Genomic DNA, 21,315 nt, shown 5'->3' with positions numbered 1-21,315 from the left:
TATTTTATTTATTTCATTGCATGTTTGAGAAAAGCACTATACATACCTCGGCGGGAAATGGGATTGCCCGCGCTCAGACCTATCCGGCCTCGCTTCGCTCGGCCGTCTATATGTCTTCGGCCGGCAACCCCTTTCGTCCCGGCCTCTGTAGTAATGTACTATTAAAGACTTTATTAAAAATATTTACAAGCACTGGGACGGAGACTCCACAAGCTTTTAACAAATACGATCACAACTTAAACATACTTCAGGAGCTGCTCAAAGTGTGATCCGTTTTGCTGTCGACACAAATCGCTCGCTTCTTAGGTTATCTTTTAATCTGCCGAGAGCAAAGTGATTCATTTTCACACTTTCAAATGCTCCAATATCTCGCTGACAAAGCTCTTCGATGGTACACCAATCTTTTGATTTCGCCCCAGAGAAAAAAATCCAAGGGCGTCAGGTCGGGACTACGAGGAGGCCTTGCCACGGGTCCGCCGCCGCCTCGGCCAATCCAACGTCCTGCTGAACTGTTCATCGAGGTAATTGCGTACTCGGTGCTCAAAATGAGCCGGAGCACCATCGTGTTGATAGTGTAGGTTATGCAAGTAATGTTCCGGCACTTCTCGCAGTAATTCAGGCACCACTTTTCTCAACATATCAATCGATAACGTTGGTGAAATAAATCCCGAGCAGTGGTAGCACGACGTGCTTGGTAATAAAACATTACCATGTCAGACTGCTCAACATTTGAAAACGGATATGCTGCGGGCATCTTTCTGCTTAATTATCTTTAAAATTACCAGAATTAATGAACTCAATGTACAATCTTTGAATGATTTTATTTATTTTAAAGTTTTGACTTTGTCATAACAGTGACGGTTGACATTTCTTACTCATCTAATCAGTTGTTTATTAAATAGGTTTTAACAGTAATTGTAAGGTAACCATAATTTGTGTTTTTAACTGGGATACTTAAATTGTTGATTAATTAATGAATAGCTGCAATTATTTAAAAATTAACTTTATACCTAACATCGCGTTAATTTACCGAGTTAAGTACAATAGGTTTGAATCACGACCCAGATTTCGCCCTGTATATTTTAGGTATTAGTTTTGTAGGTAGGTAGTTTTAATTTAAGGTTACTTTTTATTCTAAGTTTGTTATTAATTATGTTTATGGTTTTAAAAAATATAAAAGTTTAAAAGATATGTACTTAAATTTTTTGCTCTTATTATGGGCCACACCCTGTATTACCTTTAGGTACCATTTTTCAGCCTGACAGTAGTACCCAAGTAATTAACATATTTATCGGTTTATATACATGCTCGTGCAAATATAATGGGTCATGGCCTATTTTATACGGTTTATTTGTAATTACGATAGGAAGCTTAATTTTAGAGCCGACTATAAATGAGTATAACCCTTTTTAAGGAATCTTTTTAGACGCCCATCACCCTTCCCTACCTACCTTATTTAACTATTGGTATTGGTAAGTATACTTATTTATATTTTTTTACACGTAAGATTAACTTTGATTCTAACATTATTAAACGATAAAAAAAATAGTGAAGTTGGAGCTTCTTAGTCAGATATTGTATTTTAAATATCAACCAATATTTAAAAAAATATCCAATCATATTTGGGGTGTAAGATTGTTCAATACACAGATGACCTAGGCCCAAAGTGCCCCAAACTAAGCTGGTACTGTTGTAGCAAGGCGTCGTAATAACTATTAGTATATTCATAGTTTTATACTAAAATAATTATATATGTAGGTACTTAGATAGGTACTTAATATAGGTATACCGGGTGTGGCCTGTAGTACGAGCAAATAATTAAAACATAGATTGCACTCATTATCAAACTGCACAACGGGACTTAATCGCGTATTTAAGTTTTAAGATTTACCTCCGACGTTTCGAGGACGGCGTTGTCCCCGTGGTCTCGGAGAGTCTTCTCCGAGACCACGGGGACAACGCCGTCCTCGAAACGTCGGAGGTAAATCTTAAAACTTAAATACGCGATTAAGTCCCGTTGTGCAGTTTGATAATGTTTAATAATCGTGAAAGTTTAAATCAGTATAGATTGCACTCCTCAAACGGTGACACTTTTATTCAACAACTTTTAAAAATTATTAAGTATCTAGACTCCCTATAAAAGATGGAAAATCATTTATTTACAAACAATATACATACAGTGGTACAACTAAACGAAATTAATAACTAGCTTAAATCTAAAATAGGCCCCTGAGGCATTGTACCAAGGATGCTGGCGGCATTTCCCCGCTGTATCGCAATACTGATACGTTGTGCGAGGTAGCCGCCAGCTCTTCGCTTCAGCTCTATAAATAGGTATTATCTTCAATGGACGCCATCGCCACGCCATATAATTGTGATTGACTTTGCTTGTCAAGCCTTAAACATAACAAAATTCGAAATACATTGCGTCTTTGAATAACTTTTAAAGTGTATTAAAAATCAAACTACAAGTTATTTTTAAAAGTCGCTGCACAAATGTTGATCAGTATTAGGAATACAGCCTACAGTTAATTTTTTTGCTCATATTGAAGGCCACACCCGGTATAACACCCGTATCTTAGGAACAAATATTCGTGATGGATGTACAAATAAATGCCCTTACCGGGATTTTAATCCGGGACCTCTTGCGTTTAGACTGTTATCAGTTTATTTTTTTGGTACATAATTATGTAGGTACTTACAGAGTTGTTGTTTTTACTTTGTTGGTTTTTTTATTCAGCCCGCAACATCATGGGACCGAAAAATTTGCTTACACTGGTACTGGGTCTGCTGTTAATTGTGAATTACGTAACTGCCATTCAATGGGATTTCGAGTTTGGTAAGTTGCAAGTTAGCAATAGGAGAGTTAACTATTCAAAATTAGCTTGTTGTAGCTAACTCTCCTTAACTTTTCACGATAATTGTGAAAAATCTGTAACTTTTAACCTTTTGCGACTTTTTACCTAAAATTGCGTCGAAACGTCGTAATCGAAGGTAACTAAATAAATTCGCGTTTATGTATTTCTTATAAAATCGAGTGTTTACAAAGAGCCGATCACTCATGAGCTTACCGAAAAGGAGGGCTTTATTGGACCATTTTCGTATCGCAATTTTTATAATTTAACCGTAAGCATAATCCATTTCAACAACTTTAATTTATCTATAGTTCGTTTTTTAGCATTACAAATAAGGTAAACAATCTTGATGTGTCTTTTAATTAAAAAATACATTTTAAAAATAAGTTACGGCAAATATGTAACAATTATGAATCTAATAGGATCATTTATATTCTTCTGCTTCCATAAGTAATAATTTTTGATTTTTAAAAAGCGTTTTTCAATTAAAAGACATGTCAAGATCGCTTACCTTCTCGCAAGTTCTTTCTAATGCTAAAAAAAACGAACTATACTTAGGGCAACTTAGATGGTTCCATATTTTGTTGTCGACTTTTTAAGGGGTTCCGTACCCAAAGGAAAAAACCGGGACCCTATTACCAACTAAGACTCCGCTGTCTGTCGTCTGTCTGTCACAAGGCAGTGTTTTTTTATTATTTAATTGCTTCACCCCGAAATTTATTACAGAAGTTAAAAGTTTAAAAAATCATAACTCGAAACTACGAAAAATCGGCTAACTTATATCACATCATGGGCTATCAGAATATACTCCTATTCTGATATCCCACGATGTGAGAAATCTAAAAAAATATTTGGATGGTAAAACCATCCGGTATAAAAATATATTGTACAAAAATTACGGGTAACTATTTTACAATAATCCTCTATATAATATACTACGAGGTGGCCCAAAATATGTAAAGAAATATTTTTCCGAAATATCATTAAAATTATGACTATTGCAGTGAATTAACAAACAAAACATATTATCTTCAAAATCATCTTTAGCTTTAAAATGTGTTTCTTAAATTACCAAAAAATTACACGTAGTGAAAAATACTATTTGGGCCAACCTGCAATACCTAATCAGTGGCGTGGCGTAGCGTAACTAATCTATAGTTCGTTTTTTTTGCATTAGAAAGAACTCCACAGAAGCAAGCGTGCAGTTTTTATCAGGCTCTTTAATTGTTAATAATTATTGAATTATCTAATGTAGCATGAGCAATACGTATAATTTACTTCAAACTATTACCGCTAAAAGTGCCGGATTTGGAACTACAAGGCCGCTAAAAGTGCCGGATTTGGAACTGCGAGGCCCCTTGAAGTGCGAGGGTCCACTTCGCCCACGCCTTTTAGCTACGCCACTGGTTATTACCTACTGCTTGATAATAATCATTTAGAATAAACGATATTATTAATATACGAATTCATTGCCGCTCCCAAAACTCGGGGTTATAATTATATATTAAGTAAAGTTGCCTTCCATTGACACTTAATTCTAGCAACTCTTTATGTTATGTTTACACATTAATTAATTGAATTCATTAAAAGTATTGAAACATTGTACTCTGCATTATTTATTTTTATTTCCCCATTTTCACCCACAATGCAAGAAGAATGTTGATGTAAGTATTAAGTAACGTGGTTCTTAATTTGTAACCGACTTATTAAATAAATACTTATTATGTATTACCTATATAAGATACCTATTCGTACAATCAACATCGATTGCATATGAGACAATGCCAGAAAAATATCGGCCAACCTCGATTCCTTTTCCAATTAGAAATATACCTCGAAACTTTACATTCGAAGGTATTATTTTAATTATTCTGTATAAAAATTTACCAAAAGCATGTCGGGCCATGCTCAGTATAGGGTTTAATGTACATTACAAGCATGAGAAAGTACCTTCGGTTTTTACATCTTTTTACTAAGAAGAGAAGATTTTTTGCAATAACTCACAGTTGGACCGATCATGTTCACTATAGTTTTCATTGAAAGTATTTATCAAGCTTTAGTTTCACGTTTTATTGGACCTTTCAATTGGTTCAAAGCTTCAAAAGTTGAGCAGGGCGGGCATTTTTTTTTTCTCTTTCAGAGATTATTTACAAAAATATTAACTTTATCATAAAATGGTTTTAGAGTTTTCGTTTTGAAAGCATATTCGTTTTGAAAAACTATCCAATGATACCTCACACCTCACACTATTGGGTCAAAGCAAAAAATAAATAATAAAAACCATATTGTATTAGAGGTAACCTAATAATGTTTAATGGTTTTTATTTTTCTGTTCTGTCGCGTGTTTTTTGTCGCACATTTAGCGGGTTCGATTCCCAGTTCAGACAGGCCATCATTTAATACTCTTTGAATACAGATCGTATTGTTTTAAAAATAAAACTGAAGTCCCCGGGCCTAAAATTATCTCCATACCTACTAAGTATATTTCATCTTCTAAGCGGCTAAGAGTTACTTTCACATTCATAATATTAGTTCATGGTACCCAAGTAATTAAAATTTTTCATGGGTTTATATGCATAAAAACATAATGCGTGTAATGTCATGGCGTGTATAATTTGGTTTATTTGTAATTATGATAGAAAGTTATTTAATTGTAGAGCCGACTAAAGCTAGCTCATTTTAATTAAAATTTTTTAGACAGTCATACCTACACCTTATTTAAATATTGGTAAGTATAATAATACGATTACCTTAAATGAAAATTTAGTTCCGATTTTGCCTTTTAAATGTCAGTTTATAATTTTTTGAATACAATATATTTTATTTTATACATTTTTAAACTGTTAACCATATTTATTTTTACCTCACAAAGGATACATTTAACAAAACTTAAGAATAATATTTTTATTAATAGTTACAAAGACTTTATATTTAGGGATCATTTCACACAGATAACCTAGTCGCAAACTAAAAAATCTTGTACTAGTGTGGGTACCTACTGCCGGCTACACACGTGACTATAAATCGTAGCGATTAAGAGCCAACAGGAGTGGTCATTCCTCCATACAAACGTACTCCTCGTTTTCCTCCGTGGTTTTTGAAGCTAGAGCAATGATTTTTTCAACACAGATTAATATTGTCAGTATCTGTGTCGGACCGTTTTGCTTTTTGTGATATTTTTGTTTTTTAAGGCGCTAGAGCCCTTCAAAAATGGCCAAAATGGCCTAATTGACTATGACGGAATGAGAGGCGTGGTATTCAAAATAGATATCAATTAGCCAAAAAAGTAAAACGGTCCGACACAGATAATTTCATAATCATTTAGATTTCCAAATTTGGTTACGATTGGTTAAGTTTTGGAGGAGGAAAAAGAGGAGTACGAAACCTCGATTTTTGTCATTTTTACGCAGGATTTTTCGCCTCAGCTGCAGTTGTCCCTATCGCACTAATTTTAGGGGCGGAGTCAAGTTTCTAAATACGTACACAGCCAGAAAAGTGATGGGCAATAGTCGACATTTAATGTCGATAATCTAGTGATGTAAGAAGTTATCGATAAACCGTCTTGTGTGAAAATATCTAGATCCTCCTAAGACACAAGGGGTTTTGCGTTGAGAGGGAACACATTTTTGTAGTTACATAGGTACAATCTATTTTGAACTTTTTGATTCTAATATTTCAAATTAGAAATCAAAATCAAATATATTTTATGGCATAGTTATGGGTTTACAAAATATTTAGGTACAGTCACGCTCCGTAATTGTCGAGCAATTTAAGGTCCTAGCTAGGGAATGCAATCTCGCACCAAGATTGGCGATTCGAGATCTCGCACGAAAAATCCGAATCGAGATTGGGTGTTTCGAGATCTCGACAGTCAGATTTTCGGGATCGAGATTAATATCTCGACGAGATCGAATTTGAAAAAGTAACTAAACATGTGTTATTTTAATCAAAAATCTCTATTAGTCTGTTCGAGGTACGGAAAACGGTGAAAATTATAGATAATACTCCTAAAAATACGTGTGATACCTCATTAGATTCGTAATTATGTCTAGAAAAATGTATTCGAAGCGTGTATTAGCACACAAAAAATTACAAAAGTTATTAACAAAAAATGGGAGAAAAAAGTAGATTTGTCTTACTTCCCAAATATCTCTAAAAGTATTAATATTTAAGAAACCAAAATTAATATTTAAAAAAAGGGAAGTTATTTCCAATCAAACATTCCATACTTGCAGAACTGTATCTCCATTATTTATACTTCTTTTTCAACGCTGAACACAGCCCTCCGCGCCTCATTTTCGGGGAACGCGCGCGGCGTGAAAAGGCGATTACGTAACATTAAAATATAATTTTAAAGGTATTAAACAATATTAAATATTCATTGAAAAATTAAAAAAAAAATATGGTGTATTTAAAATATATCAACAAATGTAATACTTGTAGAAATTTATCTTAAAGTTATTTTTTCAACAAGTTAGGCAATTGTTAATGAACAAAATTTTCGCAAAATTCCTTCTTCATTGAAAACGAAAAAAAAATGTATAAATAACTACTGCAAAATTTTGTCGCTTTCTAGAGCCCTTCTCATATACATGCTTAATAAGAGCACGTTATAAAAGTTTGAATAAAGAGAAGGGCTCTAGAAAGCGACAAAATTTTACAATAGTTATTTGTACTTTTTTTTTTCGTTTTCAATGAAGAAGGAATTTCGATAAAATTTTGTTCATTAACAATTGCCTAACTTGTTGAAAAAATAACTTTAAGATAAATTTCTACAAGTATTACATTTGTTGACATATTTTAAATACACCATATTTAAAAAAAAAATTCAATGAATATTTAATACCTTTAAAATTATATTTAATGTTACGTAATCGCTTTTTCACGCCGCGCGCGTTTCCCGAAAATGAGGCGCGGAGGGCTGTGTTCAGCGTTGAAAAAGAAGTATAAATAATAGAGATACAATTCTGCAAGTATGGAATGTTTGATTGGAAATATCCTCTTCTTTTATAATATTAATTTTGGTTGCTTAAATATTAATAATATAATAATATTAATACTTTTTGAGATATTTGGGAAATAAGACAAATCTACTTTTTTCTCCCTTTTTTTGTTAATAACTTTTGTAATTATTTGTGTGCTAATACACGCTTCGAATACATTTTTCTAGACATCATTACGAATCTAATGAGGTATCACACGTATTTTTAGGAGTATTATCTATATTTTTCACCGTTTTCCATACCTCGAACAGACTATAAGAATTCCATACATATAGTATAGACATCGTAAAATCGGGCGAATCGAGATATTCCTAGGAATATAATGAAACGCCGACATTTCATGATCTGCCTAGCGAACACCAGCCATTTTGTGCAAACCTCAAGGTGTGATATTCTGATATTCCTATAGTCTATAGGCAAATTAAACAAAAGTCGTCTCCTTCACGATTTTCGTCGACACCTCTTCTAAATACCTAAAACTGGTATGGACGTGTTCCTCGTGGTCTCCAGAATATGAATAGACCGGTTTTTATTTTATGGAGGGGGGGGGGACGTGTCGAAAAAAAGGAAGGAAAAGTGGGCGGCCGACCAGCATTGATATTTGTTCACGTCTTTAGTCCTATGGGACCGATCGTTTCGTGTGAGATGTCGTTTGAAAGAGTATTAAACGTGCAATTAATGTTTTATAATAACCGTAGTCATAACTGTAGTCATTTACAAAATATTTAAAATATATGATTTTTTACCGTGCATGGATGGCATAAGTACTGACAAAACATGCGTCTAACTCAATAAATTATAACTTTACCGCAATTAATGTTATTATAAAATATACGAAAAATTTCATTAGCTTTCCAGAAACATAAGTTTTATTGCTGTATGATATTATATAACAAAGTAATGATGAATTTTGTTCCGTCACGTAAATGGCGGGCGACGGACCTCAACTGATCATTATTTCTCGGGTTCTATTTTACTGATCAATTGGTGATGCATACCATTAGAAAGAATATTAAACATACTATAATTGGTTTCTAGTAACCGTAGTCATAACTGTAGTCATTCTAGATATGAGCGCCGATAGGCATTTAGCCGGCGGCGGCGCGCCGGTCATAATCGGTCGGCGGCGGCGGCGAATCGGCGGCGTGGCCTTGAAACACCTTTGATTAATGAAAAAATAATTCAAACCGAAATTTTACCAAAAAAACATGTTTTTGCTGTAAAAAAGTTATAAAATAAGTACATTTTTAAATTTCAAGGATAATTTATTGAATAAACGTACGAAAATAGTTTTATATAGTATAAACACTCGCATAAACGGTATCGCGCTGCATCAGAGCCGGTCTTAATCTTGGTGAGGCCCTGGCCGGAAGATCTTTGCGAGGCCCTTATCTTTTGTGCTAACTGAACAGTAGCGGATTGACTGTATCATCAGGAAAACGTCTTGTCGATATTCTAAAGAGCAGAAGTGAGGAAAATCAAGCTTTGTCGTTAACCAAAATCAACCCAACAAAACTGATTTATGTCTAAAGGTGAGGCCGAAGACCTGATTCCGACGCCTTCCCATGCGAGCATGCGAGGCCAGAGGCTGAGCTGCTGGTATTAAGCATACAGCTTAGAATCGAACGCCAATTGTGAGCTTGGCTGACGGCTGAATGCGAACTTGGCTGACGGCCGAATGGCTGGAGCGCCGATTGCGGTGCGCTTCTGTGCAAGGCCGAAGACCAAGCTGCAAGAGAGCAGTGCTTAGAATTGAACTAGTGGCCCAGTGTAAGCAAGTCCGAAGGCCAATAAAGACCAAGGCCATAATGTTAAAAACTTAGAGATGCAGGCATTGCAGGCGCATTCGTGCGAGGCCAATGGCCGTGCTGCAGTGGAGCTAAGATCGGACAAAAACCAATGACCAAACATTTTAAAAGCGAGGCCGAAAGTTGAGCTCCAAACAGAGCCGAAAACTTGGCGGTTCAGATAGCGGCATACTTCCATGCGAGCGATGCGAGGCTAAATATTGAGCTTTGAGAGCAAAGTTTGAAATTAAAACAATCTCAAAGTTTAAATGAGAGCCGTTTCCGTTTCCGACGCCCTTCCTTTGGACGTGAAAACACTTTATATAGTTTATATCTGAAATTAACCCCTTTTTACACATTTTAAAAACATTTAGCCATGCTTGCAATGGTTAAACTCGCGGTGAATGACGGATTACCTAACCAGCTGGCAAAATTTGTAATTTCGTTGTCCTAAGACTAGTAGCGCGGTTACCAGACAGAAAAAATTGAATTTACCTTGGATATTTTTGAATTATATGGATCTAAACTACCTTTTAAATTAGACATTCAATAAGCTATTCAGAGTGGCGCCGTTAAAGATCTAAACTAGATACAATTTGATTCTGAAAGTAGTAGTATCTAACAAGGTCACGCCGATGCCACGCCGATAGAGCAGCATCGGCGGCGGCGGCGCGGAAATTTCGTCGGCGGCGGCGGCGCGCCGGCGCGGCGCTCATATCTAAGTCATTCACAAAATCATTGAAAAAATATGATTTCTCGATCAATTATTTTACAATGCGCCCGCTATGAAGCTAGGAATATCAAAGAATGCATTGCTCTGATGGATCTGCCGTCTCTTTCATAAGGAAGATCGTGATATGCCTGGGTTAATATTAGATCAGGAAATGGTGGCGTTTCATGATACGCCTAGGATTACGATTTTACGATATGCCGCCGACATACTACTTATTTAAGGTACCTCATGTTATATTTTGAAAATAACAACAACAAATTAAATTGACATTTAACATAAAATCAATTTTAATTTTTACTTTACTTCTATGAAATGCTATCGATGTTAAACCACTATTTACCTTTACTTAGAAACTGCGTAACATTAATAGAGTTAAAGCCGGACACATAATAGCACTGCCTGAACAACATGAATCTAAGGTCATAATATATATTACTTAAAACAAAGTATTTCACTTTCAGTCTTGTTCCAGATCTCGAAAATATTAATCGAGATCTCGACCGAAATTGCATATATCGAGATTTCCTGTCAACTAGGTTAAATTTCGAAAATACGTGCGAGATCTAGCGAGATCTCGAAATTGCGAGATCTAGATTGCATTCCCTAGTCCTAGCTGAATTGGTTGTTTCATACACTTACTCTTACTCTATAGAATGTCCAATCCTGCCTTACAAAGACGTTAATATTTATATTTGTCATGTTTATACTTCGTTTCTGAGCATTATTGAAAAAAAAATACTTACTTGATACTAGTATTAACCACTAAGTACATAAATAGGGTAATTCGCCAGTAACAGGCCACTATTAGTAACAGGCCACACCAAACCAAAAATGATATCTATTCACCTATAAATAGAATTCATTTTACTATAAGGTGGCCAGTTATTGAAACCTTATACCTACTAAAAAGAATTCTGTATAGAGGTGAATATAATTCATTTTTAGTTTAGGGCGGTTACTAAACGTGGCCAGTTACTGGCGAATTACCCTATTCGATATCGAGTTCCGTAAACGTAAGCCGGGTAAGTAAAAAAGTTCAATCGCAATAGGGTAATTCGTCAGTGGCCACCCCAAACCAAAAATGAATTATATTCACCTATAAATAGAATTAATTTTAGTATAAGGTGGCCAGTTATTGAAGTTATTGAAACCTTATACTAAAATGAATTCTGTTTATAGGTGAATAGGATTCATTTTTTGTTTAGGGCGGCCAGTTATTAAAAGTGGCCAGTTACTGGCGAATAACCCTACTTAGTAGTAGCAGTAACAAAAAGTGACAATGCAAATTGCAATCAGTGAGGTGCGCGCCGGCGCGAGTACGGGTGCACCGCACGCGTCTGTGTGCGTGCATTACACACACAAATACAGTCTCTCACGCCGCGGTTACGCCCCGTCAGAGCGACGGGTATATTCAGCTTGAAATCTCAAAATTGACTTTTAGCTCAGCTCCCGTTTCGTCTTAACATGTGTGGCCGGGGTACTAGGCGACGATATACACATTAACTCGTATCAGCTCGTATATAACTAGATAAATAGGTACATACGTAAAGTCTCCTGCAATAATATGTTACACAATTAACGCAAAAATATCTGATACCTACGACCTTATTTGTAGAGCCATAAGAGCTGGTCACATATTTTTGCGGCGTTCGAAGAGTAAGATATTATTGCAGAAACTGTACCTATAATATTATACCATAGATATAACTAGAGTCAGACCAAGAAAAGTCTGCAGTGGATTTGATAGCCTACGCAGTGCAAGTGTTATTTTAAACGTCAAACTTCTATGTAATTATGACGTATAAATAACACTTGCACTACGTGGACACCAAATCCGCTGCAGACTTTTCTTGGTCCCACACTATCGATAGCATCCATAATTCAGGAACAATATTCGTCGTGAATTTTTATTGTATCATTTGTTTACATTCAGACCTCAACGTCATGGGGCTGAAAAATTTGCTTACAACGGTAGTGGGTCTGCTGTTAATTGTGAATTTCGTGACTGCCGTTCAATGGGACTTCGAGTTTGGTAAGTATCAAGTTTCTTATCAATCATTACCAAAGTGACCACCATTAAATTCTTAGGAAGGGAGTTATTAAAATTTTAATCCATGTAACGTTTAGTCAGACACCTAAATCATCATCACCTTATAAACAAAAGTCCCCCGCCGCGTCAGTCTGTCTGTCTATATGTTCGCGATAAACTAAGGGCCCCCCCACATCTGGCGTCTTTCGAGCGTCGGCGTCTACAATTCTATGGCCGACGTCGACGCAACGTCGACGCAGCGTCGACGCAACTGCGTAGCGACGTCATTTTCCATAGCGCTGGACCGACGCCGACAGACGCCGACGCTCGAAAGACGCCAGATGTGGGGGGGGCCTTAGGCATTAAATCACTCGCGTAATGTTTTTATGAGGCTCGCTTTTATTTTATCTTTCAGGTAAAAAGCAGCTTGAGGGCGCTACCAAAATTTACGAAAAGGAGGGCACTATTAATTTATTCTCATATCGCAATTTTTTTTCTTTTACCGTAAGTATAATCCACTTGAACAACATAATTTTATTTAATTAGATCAGCTGAGGTATACGATTACATATTTTTAAAGGGAAGGGAGTTTCGTCAAACTCTGCCTGTCTGTCTGCCTGTATGTCACAATAATTTTACTTTGAAACTAATATATTTTAAAGAATTATGGAATGCATTTAATAAACATTAAAAAGGCTTTTTAGATAATTTTTGCGTAGCAGCACGGGATCTAGTAGCTCCTTCAATGTCCCATTTAAAAATTCATCATGTATTTGAAAATGCACAAAACTAATACGGGTTTTTGTTTAGTATCCTTCTGTACATCTGTATACATAATACTAATAGGTGCCTGACGTGTTTTGTACAACGTTTTACTGTAAATACATAACATGCACCCTAGGGAGGTAAAGTAGCGCATATGTACTGTAATAATTTTTACAGCACATTTCGTGGGTGAGAAGCAAAAGTCACTAAATACTATCAAAAAATTAAATTAACAATGCACTTTATTACACTTGTAACACGGTTTATTGTCCAATAATTTCAATGGTGTTAGTCAGTGACTTTTGCTTGTCACGACGATTTACCTACTTTTAATTGTTTCCAGGTGCCGGTGGGCGTGCAAACCTCATACGTCAGAGTAACAGTGTGGAGTCTCAGCCCTCCAAAAGTAGATTATGATCCGAACACTAACACCGTTTCTATCATTTACTCTTTCATACAAATTACACTCAGCACATTCAAAATACAAGTCGAAGGTATTCCCTTCTATCTCGGCTCTAGTGACGCATCCATTGTTAGCAGCGGTGAACCCTCTCAGAGTAATGAAGTAAAGGGTTAATAAGGTTAAAATAATAATTTAACCTAATCAGTCTTTTTTTAAACGGTTCACCGACGGTGCACTAATAACAGTTTCTGGTAGAGAGTGGAACTCCACATATTTACGACACAAATCGGCAATTGTATAATTATATTTTAAGGTGCAAAAATGTAAGCATAGGTAGAAACCACGTGGTAACTTTGACGTCGAGTACACATAAATTATTTGGGTTGATTAAAAGCGTTTTTATCATTGGACTATTATTTTTATTTCCCCATATTTACCCACAATACAACAGGAATGTTGATTTATTAGTAGGTAGGCACAGTAAAACCACCCAATTAGTTGCTTGTATAGTCAAATATTACAACTAACTATATATAGCCCACATGTTTTGGTTTTGGTTTTGTCAGAGTTATTTCTCTCCTTCAAAACTGCATCATCCAAATAGAAATATAGATAGCTAGAATAGTTAGAAATTTTGCACTAGGTACCTAAGTATACTTAAGTAGTTGGGTCGTTTGGTTCGTATTTTTTATTTAAATAGCCGACTAACCTAGGAAAACCTAGGTTGCTTTATATTTACCTGGTAGTTCGCAAAAACTCGCGCGGCTAGATGTTGATGTCAACTTTAGCCAGACCTTATAGCCAGGGCTATAACCGCGAAAATCGAAGTTCGCAAATTGCGGGGATTTTTCTCTGTCACTCTAATTACGCCTTCATTGGAGTAAAAGAGAAAGATCCCCGCAATTTGCGGATTTCGGTTTTCGCGGTAGCCGCTCAGACTTCTCCGAGACCACGGTTGGCTTGTATTGTTGACTTGCACATTTTTTGCATGATAAATTGATAATTTAATAAACAGCCCAAACTGATGGATGTGTTTTGTGACAGTAACACTCCTGGAGGCGTATTCTGATTGTAATAACAGGTTATGAATTTGGCCTGGATTTTTGTGGATAGGTTGTGTGATACGTCAAACGTCAAATACACTGAAAGATGATCCATAACAAATCCAGATCAAATTCGTAGCCTGTTAGTACATACAATCAGACTATGCAGTGCCGGATTTACCACTAGGCTGAGTAGGCTGAAGCCTAGGGCGGCACCCATATAACCATTCCAGTCGCAGAATCATCAAAGTGGTAACTAAATGTCAGATGTGTCATAACAGAGTCCACACAATGTGTCTAGAATTGTTTCGAAACAAAGTGTCGTCGCCGTGTCTACACTTTTCCGTAACAAGGTGTCGACACATTTGTGTGCACTTTGCGTGCGGTTTGCGACTAAATCTGACAGCAAATTTGTGACAGCAAATGTCAATATAAAATACCTCTTGAAAACCAAGGTTTGTCAAACTACTATTAGTGTCTCGTGTGCTCATAATTCTAGTAAGTCATCATGGGCGATGCGAATGATAAAAATCGACCAAAACCATATAAACACCCAACACCCGTCAACCTTTTACAGAAAAGTTTTTAAAGAAATGTAATACGCTACTAGGTCAGGCAACGAATGCCCAATAAAGTTGTAGAGGGAAATGCTCGGAACACAATTTTTGGCTCCTTAACTTGGTTTGGACAAGTTAGGAGGTGAACATATCAAAAGTCCTCGGCCGTAGCCTTTGAGCGGGTGGGGAGAGAGGGGGCTTTGAAGGTCCCATTTTCCGGTTTTTCGATTATATCTCGGAAACTATGCATCGTAGCGACATGGCCACTTATACAAAATGAAAGTTAATTTAATTTGTTACAAGTTTATTTAGTCAATTTTTTCCATATATTGAATAGTTTTTGAGATATCCGCTCTTGAAACTTTATTTAGGGCTCTCAATTTTATCTTGATCTCTACATCAGTGAAGGTGCTAGGCCGTGTTCCACAAAATTTAAAAACAATTTTTTTAGGGTTCCGTACCTCAAAAGGAAAAAATGGAACCCTTATAGGATCACTCGTGCGTCTGTATGTCTGTCCGTCTGTCACAGCCTATTTTCTCGGAAACTACTGGACCAATTAAGCTGAAATTTGGTACATATATGTAAATTAGGGACCCAAAGACGGACATATAACGTAAACAAATTGATTTTATACCCAAAAAATTACCATTGCCCCCCCCCCCCTTTATCTCCGAAACTACTAGGTCTTAAATTTTGAAAAAAATACACAAAATAGTCCTTTACCTATCGCGATTATTAAGATGACAGGAAAACCTATTAGAAATGTGCAGCCAAGCGCGAGGCGGACTTAATGTACGGAACCCTTAATACGCGAGTCCGGCTCGCACTTGGCCGATATTTTTTAAACTCCTCTTGACGCTTAACCGCTGAACCGATTTCGTTGAAATTTGGTATAGAAATAGTTTGCGTCCCGGAACAGGACATAGGATAGATCTTATAACCAAAATCATCTTTTGAAGGTGTGAAAAGTGGCGTGAAAATTTGTACGGACAATCAATAACCGCTGAACCGATTTATATGAAATTTGGGATGGTCTACAATTCTACATCTTTGATTTAGTTGAAAATGATAAAAAACATGACTTCAAACTTCAAACCTAAACTTAAACAGTAAGTATTAACTTCAAGAATTCAATTCTGAATTCCCCCCTGCACCACATTTCACACCTTTAAAGGATGATTTTTGAGATAACTTATTATGTCCTGTCTCGGGACTCAAAATATATGTGTACCTTTAAATTAAAACTGTTCAGCAGTTTAAGCGTGAAGAGGAGTTTAAAAGAAAGTATTTTAATAAGTTTATATGTTTTTACTTCGGAATGGTGTCAATGTGATACCATAACTAAATTTGGTACTGTGAATTTATACGAAAACGATACCAAACATGGCCTCGTAGCTTTACTGATGTAGAAGTCAAGATAAAATTGAGAGCCCTAAATTCTTATTACTTGGCCTAACTTGTGTAGAAGGAAAAGGAAAAATAAAAGTCTTCGGCAGGAATATAAGACACAAATATAATTTTTAGAGTTACTATTTCAACCATCAAACATAAACATACCTTGATTATATTATTCTAGTGAGATACGCATATATAAACAAAAACATAAAAAAAATTAAAAGGTCGAAATGTCACGGAGCTTGTGTGAGTTATATGTGAAAAATAAAAACTTTTATGACAAGAAAATCTGGACACAATTTAAGAATCATCCAATTGCGTCGAGGAATCATCATTATTTTTGCTTGTTTCATTACCTCCTTGCTTCTTTTTTTGTCCTTTGTATTCTGTAGCAATTGGTTAGATCTGAAAATAAAGATAACTTGCGTCGTCACGGATGTCGATTTATAGGTTTTAAGGAGTGCAGAATTCGAAAATGATGACCATTTTATAATCCAAGATGGCGGCTACGCATGTTGTCATAAAAGTCGTCATGAATATTGTTTTATAGGTTTTAGGACGTGACAGGTCCAACAATAGGGTATATTACTGCAATGTTCTGCCGCCAGAGTGCAGCACTACCGACTCAGTAAATTCATAGACTAACTTATACATACTGTGCCTTAAACTGTTTTTTGACAAGTTTTCAAAGACAATAAAATATGATATTGATGCATCAAGGCGGTTTGTTAACAAGTGCCTACCGGTAAACGCGAAAATCGAAATTTAGTTATCCGCCTCTTTATCGCTCGAATATGCGAGAGTGATAGAGAGGCAGAAACCGAACCCTCGATTGTCGTGTTTCACGATAGGCGATATGTGAGTGACGTAGTGACGCATGCTTGTTTACTGTATGTGTACTACTAGTGCCACCTACGCAGAGCTTTGCCTAATATTCCCTATTGTCTACATCACTGTAATTGAAGTCACAGGCCTCCATGGGCTACGGTAATCGCTTACCATCAGACGGGCGGTGTGGTTGTTTGCCACCAACATGTTAATTAAAAAAAAAACTCCACTATATCGCCAGTTAATAAGTACTTATTTTGCGAAGCTAATGACATTTGTCACAAGAAATACGACAATTGTCACGAAATTCCGACACAGAACTCAAGAATTACCGAAAGTTCTTTGAAATCTTGTGACAATTTCCATCATTATCATCATAAACATCGCAAAAGAAATACCTGTTTTTGCCGATATAATAAAGTTTTTAAAAATAATACAATGATGGTGACAAACAGGAATACGGCCCGCCCGATGGTAAGTGATAACCGTAGCCCATGGATGCCTGTGACGTCAACAACAATGAGACTTGTCGAAATGTCGCACCTGTCACGTTACGTCACATTGTCACGCCAGGGAGTCCATCTGAAAATTGTGTGTTCCCATTTGTCCCCATCCCGATAAGGTGGGAAAAAATGGGAAATATTTACATGCAAATCCTATTCCATCTGTTCCCTACGGAAATAAATGGGAACACATCCGAAAATTGTGTGTTCCCATTTGTCCCCACCCCGATAAGGTGGAAAAAATGGAAAATATTTACATGCAAATCCTATTCCATCTGCTCCCTGCGAGGATAAATGGGATTACATCCGAAAATTGTGTGTTCCCATTTGTCCCCACCACGATAAGGTGGGAAAAAATGGGAAATATTTACATGCAAATACTATTCCATCTGTTCCCTGCGGGGATAAATGGGATTACATCTGAAAATTGTGTGTTCCCATTTGTCCCCACCCCGATAAGGTGGGAAAATTGGGAAATATTTACATGCAAATCCTATTCCATCTGTTCCCTACGGGGATAAATGGGAATACATCTGAAAATTGTGTGTTCCCATTTGTCCCCACCCCGATAAGGTGGAAAAAATGGGAAATATTTACATGCAAATACTATTCCATCTGTTCCCTGCGGGGATAAATGGGATTACATCTGAAAATTGTGTGTTCCCATTTGTCCCTACCCCGAAAAGGTGGGAAAATTGAGAAATATTTACATGCAAATCCTATTCCATCTGTTCCCTACGGGGATAAATGGGAATACATCCGAAAATTGTGTGTTCCCATTTGTCCCCACCCCGATAAGGTGGAAAAAATGGGAAATATTTACATGCAAATCCTATTCCATCTGTTCCCTACGGAGATAAATGGGAATACATCCGAAAATTGTGTGTTCCCATTTGTCCACACCCTGATAAGGTGGAAAAAATGGGAAATATTTACATGCAAATCCTATTCCATCTGTTCCCTGCGAGGATAAATGGGATTACATCCGAAAATTGTGTGTTCCCATTTGTCCCCACCCCGATAAGGTGGGAAAAAATGGGAAATATTTACATGCAAATACTATTCCATCTGTTCCCTGCGTGGATAAATGGGATTACATCTGAAAATTGTATGTTCCCATTTGTCCCCACCCCGAAAAGGTGGGAAAATTGGGAAATATTTACATGCAAATCCTATTCCATCTGTTCCCTACGGAGATAAATGGGAATACATCTGAAAATTGTGTGTTCCCATTTGTCCCCACCCCGATAAGGTGGAAAAAATGGGAAATATTTACATGCAAATCTTATTCCATCTGTTCCCTGCGAGGATAAATGATAAATGGGATTACATCCGAAAATTGTGTGTTCCCATTTGTCCCCAGCCCGATGAGGGGGGAAAAAATGGGAAATATTTACTTTCAAATCCTATTCCATCTGTTCCCTGCGGGAATAAATGGGAATACATCCAAAAATTGTGTGTTCCCATTTGTCCCCGCCCCGAAAAGGTGGGAAATATTTACATGCAAATCCTATTCCATTTACGTACAAAAATGTCCCCCTGTAAACTTTCAATCGAGATTTAATCGATAATTTATTCGATTAATATTCAGATTAATGCAATTTCAATCTATGTTAGGTCGACTAAATTAATCGCGATTAAAATATGAGGATTAACTTTTTTTTATTCCACGGCATGGCTCTTACACTTTGAGAATATCTGAAAACGAATGAACACAAGGAGCCATTTTGCAAATCCAGTAACTTTGTTATTACTTTTGACAGCGCGTGTCATGTGTCAACACAGAGTCGACACAAAGTCGAAACATTTGCGACTACTTTGTGACTGCAATATTTCTCAGCCTTAAACCATATTTATACATCATAATTAACAAGTTTCGTAGTATGTAAAGCGTTATTTCTGTTATTTAAGTATAGTATACGCATCGAAGTACTAAAAATGCATCAAATAATATAGTTATGAACACAGGCACTGAGAAGTAAACAATTTCATTTCCGGCTAAACTAAAACAATGTGGTGGCGCGTTGATTATATTACACTTAGTTTATCAAATCACTCGAGCAGTTTAATTCCCCATAATAATTTAAGTCCTATTGTAATATAAATGCAAACAATATATAATTACGTCTTGTAATCCGTTTTAGAGATGGCGTATTAATGTCACTTATTTTTATTTAAGCATTTTTCCATCTGACAGTTTCCATTTGACAGGAACAAAATGAACGAATGAACGAATGATTTTGGCATAAAGTAGTCGCAAACCCGAAACAATGTGTGCACACGGCGACCACACTTTATGTCACTGTGTGTCATGTGTCGACCCTTCCCCATTTCTGGTAACTGTGTCGACACGGCGACGACTCTGCGACTGGAATTGTGACCGAAACAGACGGTGTCGACACAAGATGTGTCAACACCGCGTCGTAACGGCGACTAGAAATGGTTGTATGGGCAGATTTTAGGGGGCGGCAAATTTGGGTCAAAAAATATGTTATGTGCTGTTCAGATAGGGTAGACCAGAATTTATTTGTAAAATTTAAATAACAAGCATAATTTGTCGATTTTGCCGCCCTCTGTCATGTCAAGACCTTTTTGTAGTACGGAACCCTAAAAATGTTCCTACCATTTTCTTGAAAAAAATTTCGCGCTCGCTACGCTCGCGTTTTCATTTAAGTAACTACATTGTTTGTGACCCATCTGACTACATTGTAAATTTGGCATGGTCGTCGATTCTTGTATCTTTTTTTTCCTTTTGAAGTACGGAACCCTAAAAATTTACCTACGTACTATTTTCACGAAAAAATTTCGCGCTCGCTACGCTCGCGTTTTGATTTAACTAACTACATTTTATTGTGACCCATCTGACCATATCATTAAATGATATCGCAGAACCTAGTAGAACGCCAGCGGTAATGTCCACGCTATCGGAGCAGCTTCCGTCTACTATACGGCTCATATGCGTCTACCGGATAAAAAGCTAGCAATCCATTTGTATTGCATAGTCTTTCGAGCAGACCCGACCGAACTCCTTAGCTATATCCAGCCTGACTGCCAATGCCTCACCTTGATTCTCAATGGCCAAAGCCCAGTGGTACCCACCGGTCACCGATTAGATCAGGCAAATATAAAGAGGTTGCATCGTCATTGAGTGACAAAAATGGCCCATATAAATCTGTATCTAGAATGTGACATTTGTGACGTCACCTTATATGCATTTTAATATGGCTATGGTGTGTTGTACTATAAAATTAAACGCCTCTGACAGGAAAGTACTTTAAAAAACCTATAAGCGAGGCGGATAGGGGCGGCAAAATCGGCATAGCCTACGGGCGGCAAATGTCTAAATCCGGCACTGAGACTATGCCTCCTGTTATTATTTTTCTACCTGTAGTTTACAGTATGAAACAAAGATA

General features: G+C 36.7%; 1 protein-coding gene across 3 annotated transcripts; it reads left to right on the top strand.

The window, feature by feature from the left end:
- The first annotated feature begins 1,406 nt into the window (after positions 1-1,406).
- On the top strand, positions 1,407-13,901 carry LOC134673364 (uncharacterized). 3 transcript variants are annotated; one of them, XM_063531335.1, is made up of 4 exons: positions 1,407-1,472; positions 2,741-2,839; positions 12,823-12,911; positions 13,516-13,901. In XM_063531335.1, exons 2-4 carry the CDS (start codon positions 2,752-2,754, stop codon positions 13,747-13,749), a joined length of 411 nt encoding a protein of 136 aa, XP_063387405.1. In that variant the 5' UTR covers positions 1,407-1,472; positions 2,741-2,751; the 3' UTR covers positions 13,750-13,901. The 3 variants fall into 3 exon arrangements, with proteins under 3 accessions (XP_063387405.1, XP_063387406.1, XP_063387404.1); XM_063531336.1 differs by having other exon boundaries at positions 1,439-1,476; XM_063531334.1 differs by lacking the exons at positions 1,407-1,472; positions 2,741-2,839 and adding exons at positions 5,525-5,583; positions 12,312-12,410.
- The last annotated feature ends 7,414 nt before the right edge of the window (positions 13,902-21,315 follow it).

Source organism: Cydia fagiglandana, chromosome 18 (genome assembly GCF_963556715.1).
Source record: "Cydia fagiglandana chromosome 18, ilCydFagi1.1, whole genome shotgun sequence".
Taxonomy (NCBI): Eukaryota; Metazoa; Arthropoda; class Insecta; order Lepidoptera; family Tortricidae; genus Cydia; species Cydia fagiglandana.
The sequence above is the reverse complement of the archived record's forward strand: the minus strand, read 5'-3'. Positions and strand labels throughout refer to the sequence as shown.

Coding starts and splice junctions, on each gene's coding strand:
- LOC134673364 (XM_063531335.1), top strand. CDS start 2,752: ATGGGACCGAAAAATTTGCTTACACTGGTACTGGGTCTGCTGTTAATT. Junction 2,840..12,822: donor TCAATGGGATTTCGAGTTTG/GTAAGTTGCAAG, acceptor TTTATCTTTCAG/GTAAAAAGCAGCTTGAGGGC. Junction 12,912..13,515: donor GCAATTTTTTTTCTTTTACC/GTAAGTATAATC, acceptor AATTGTTTCCAG/GTGCCGGTGGGCGTGCAAAC.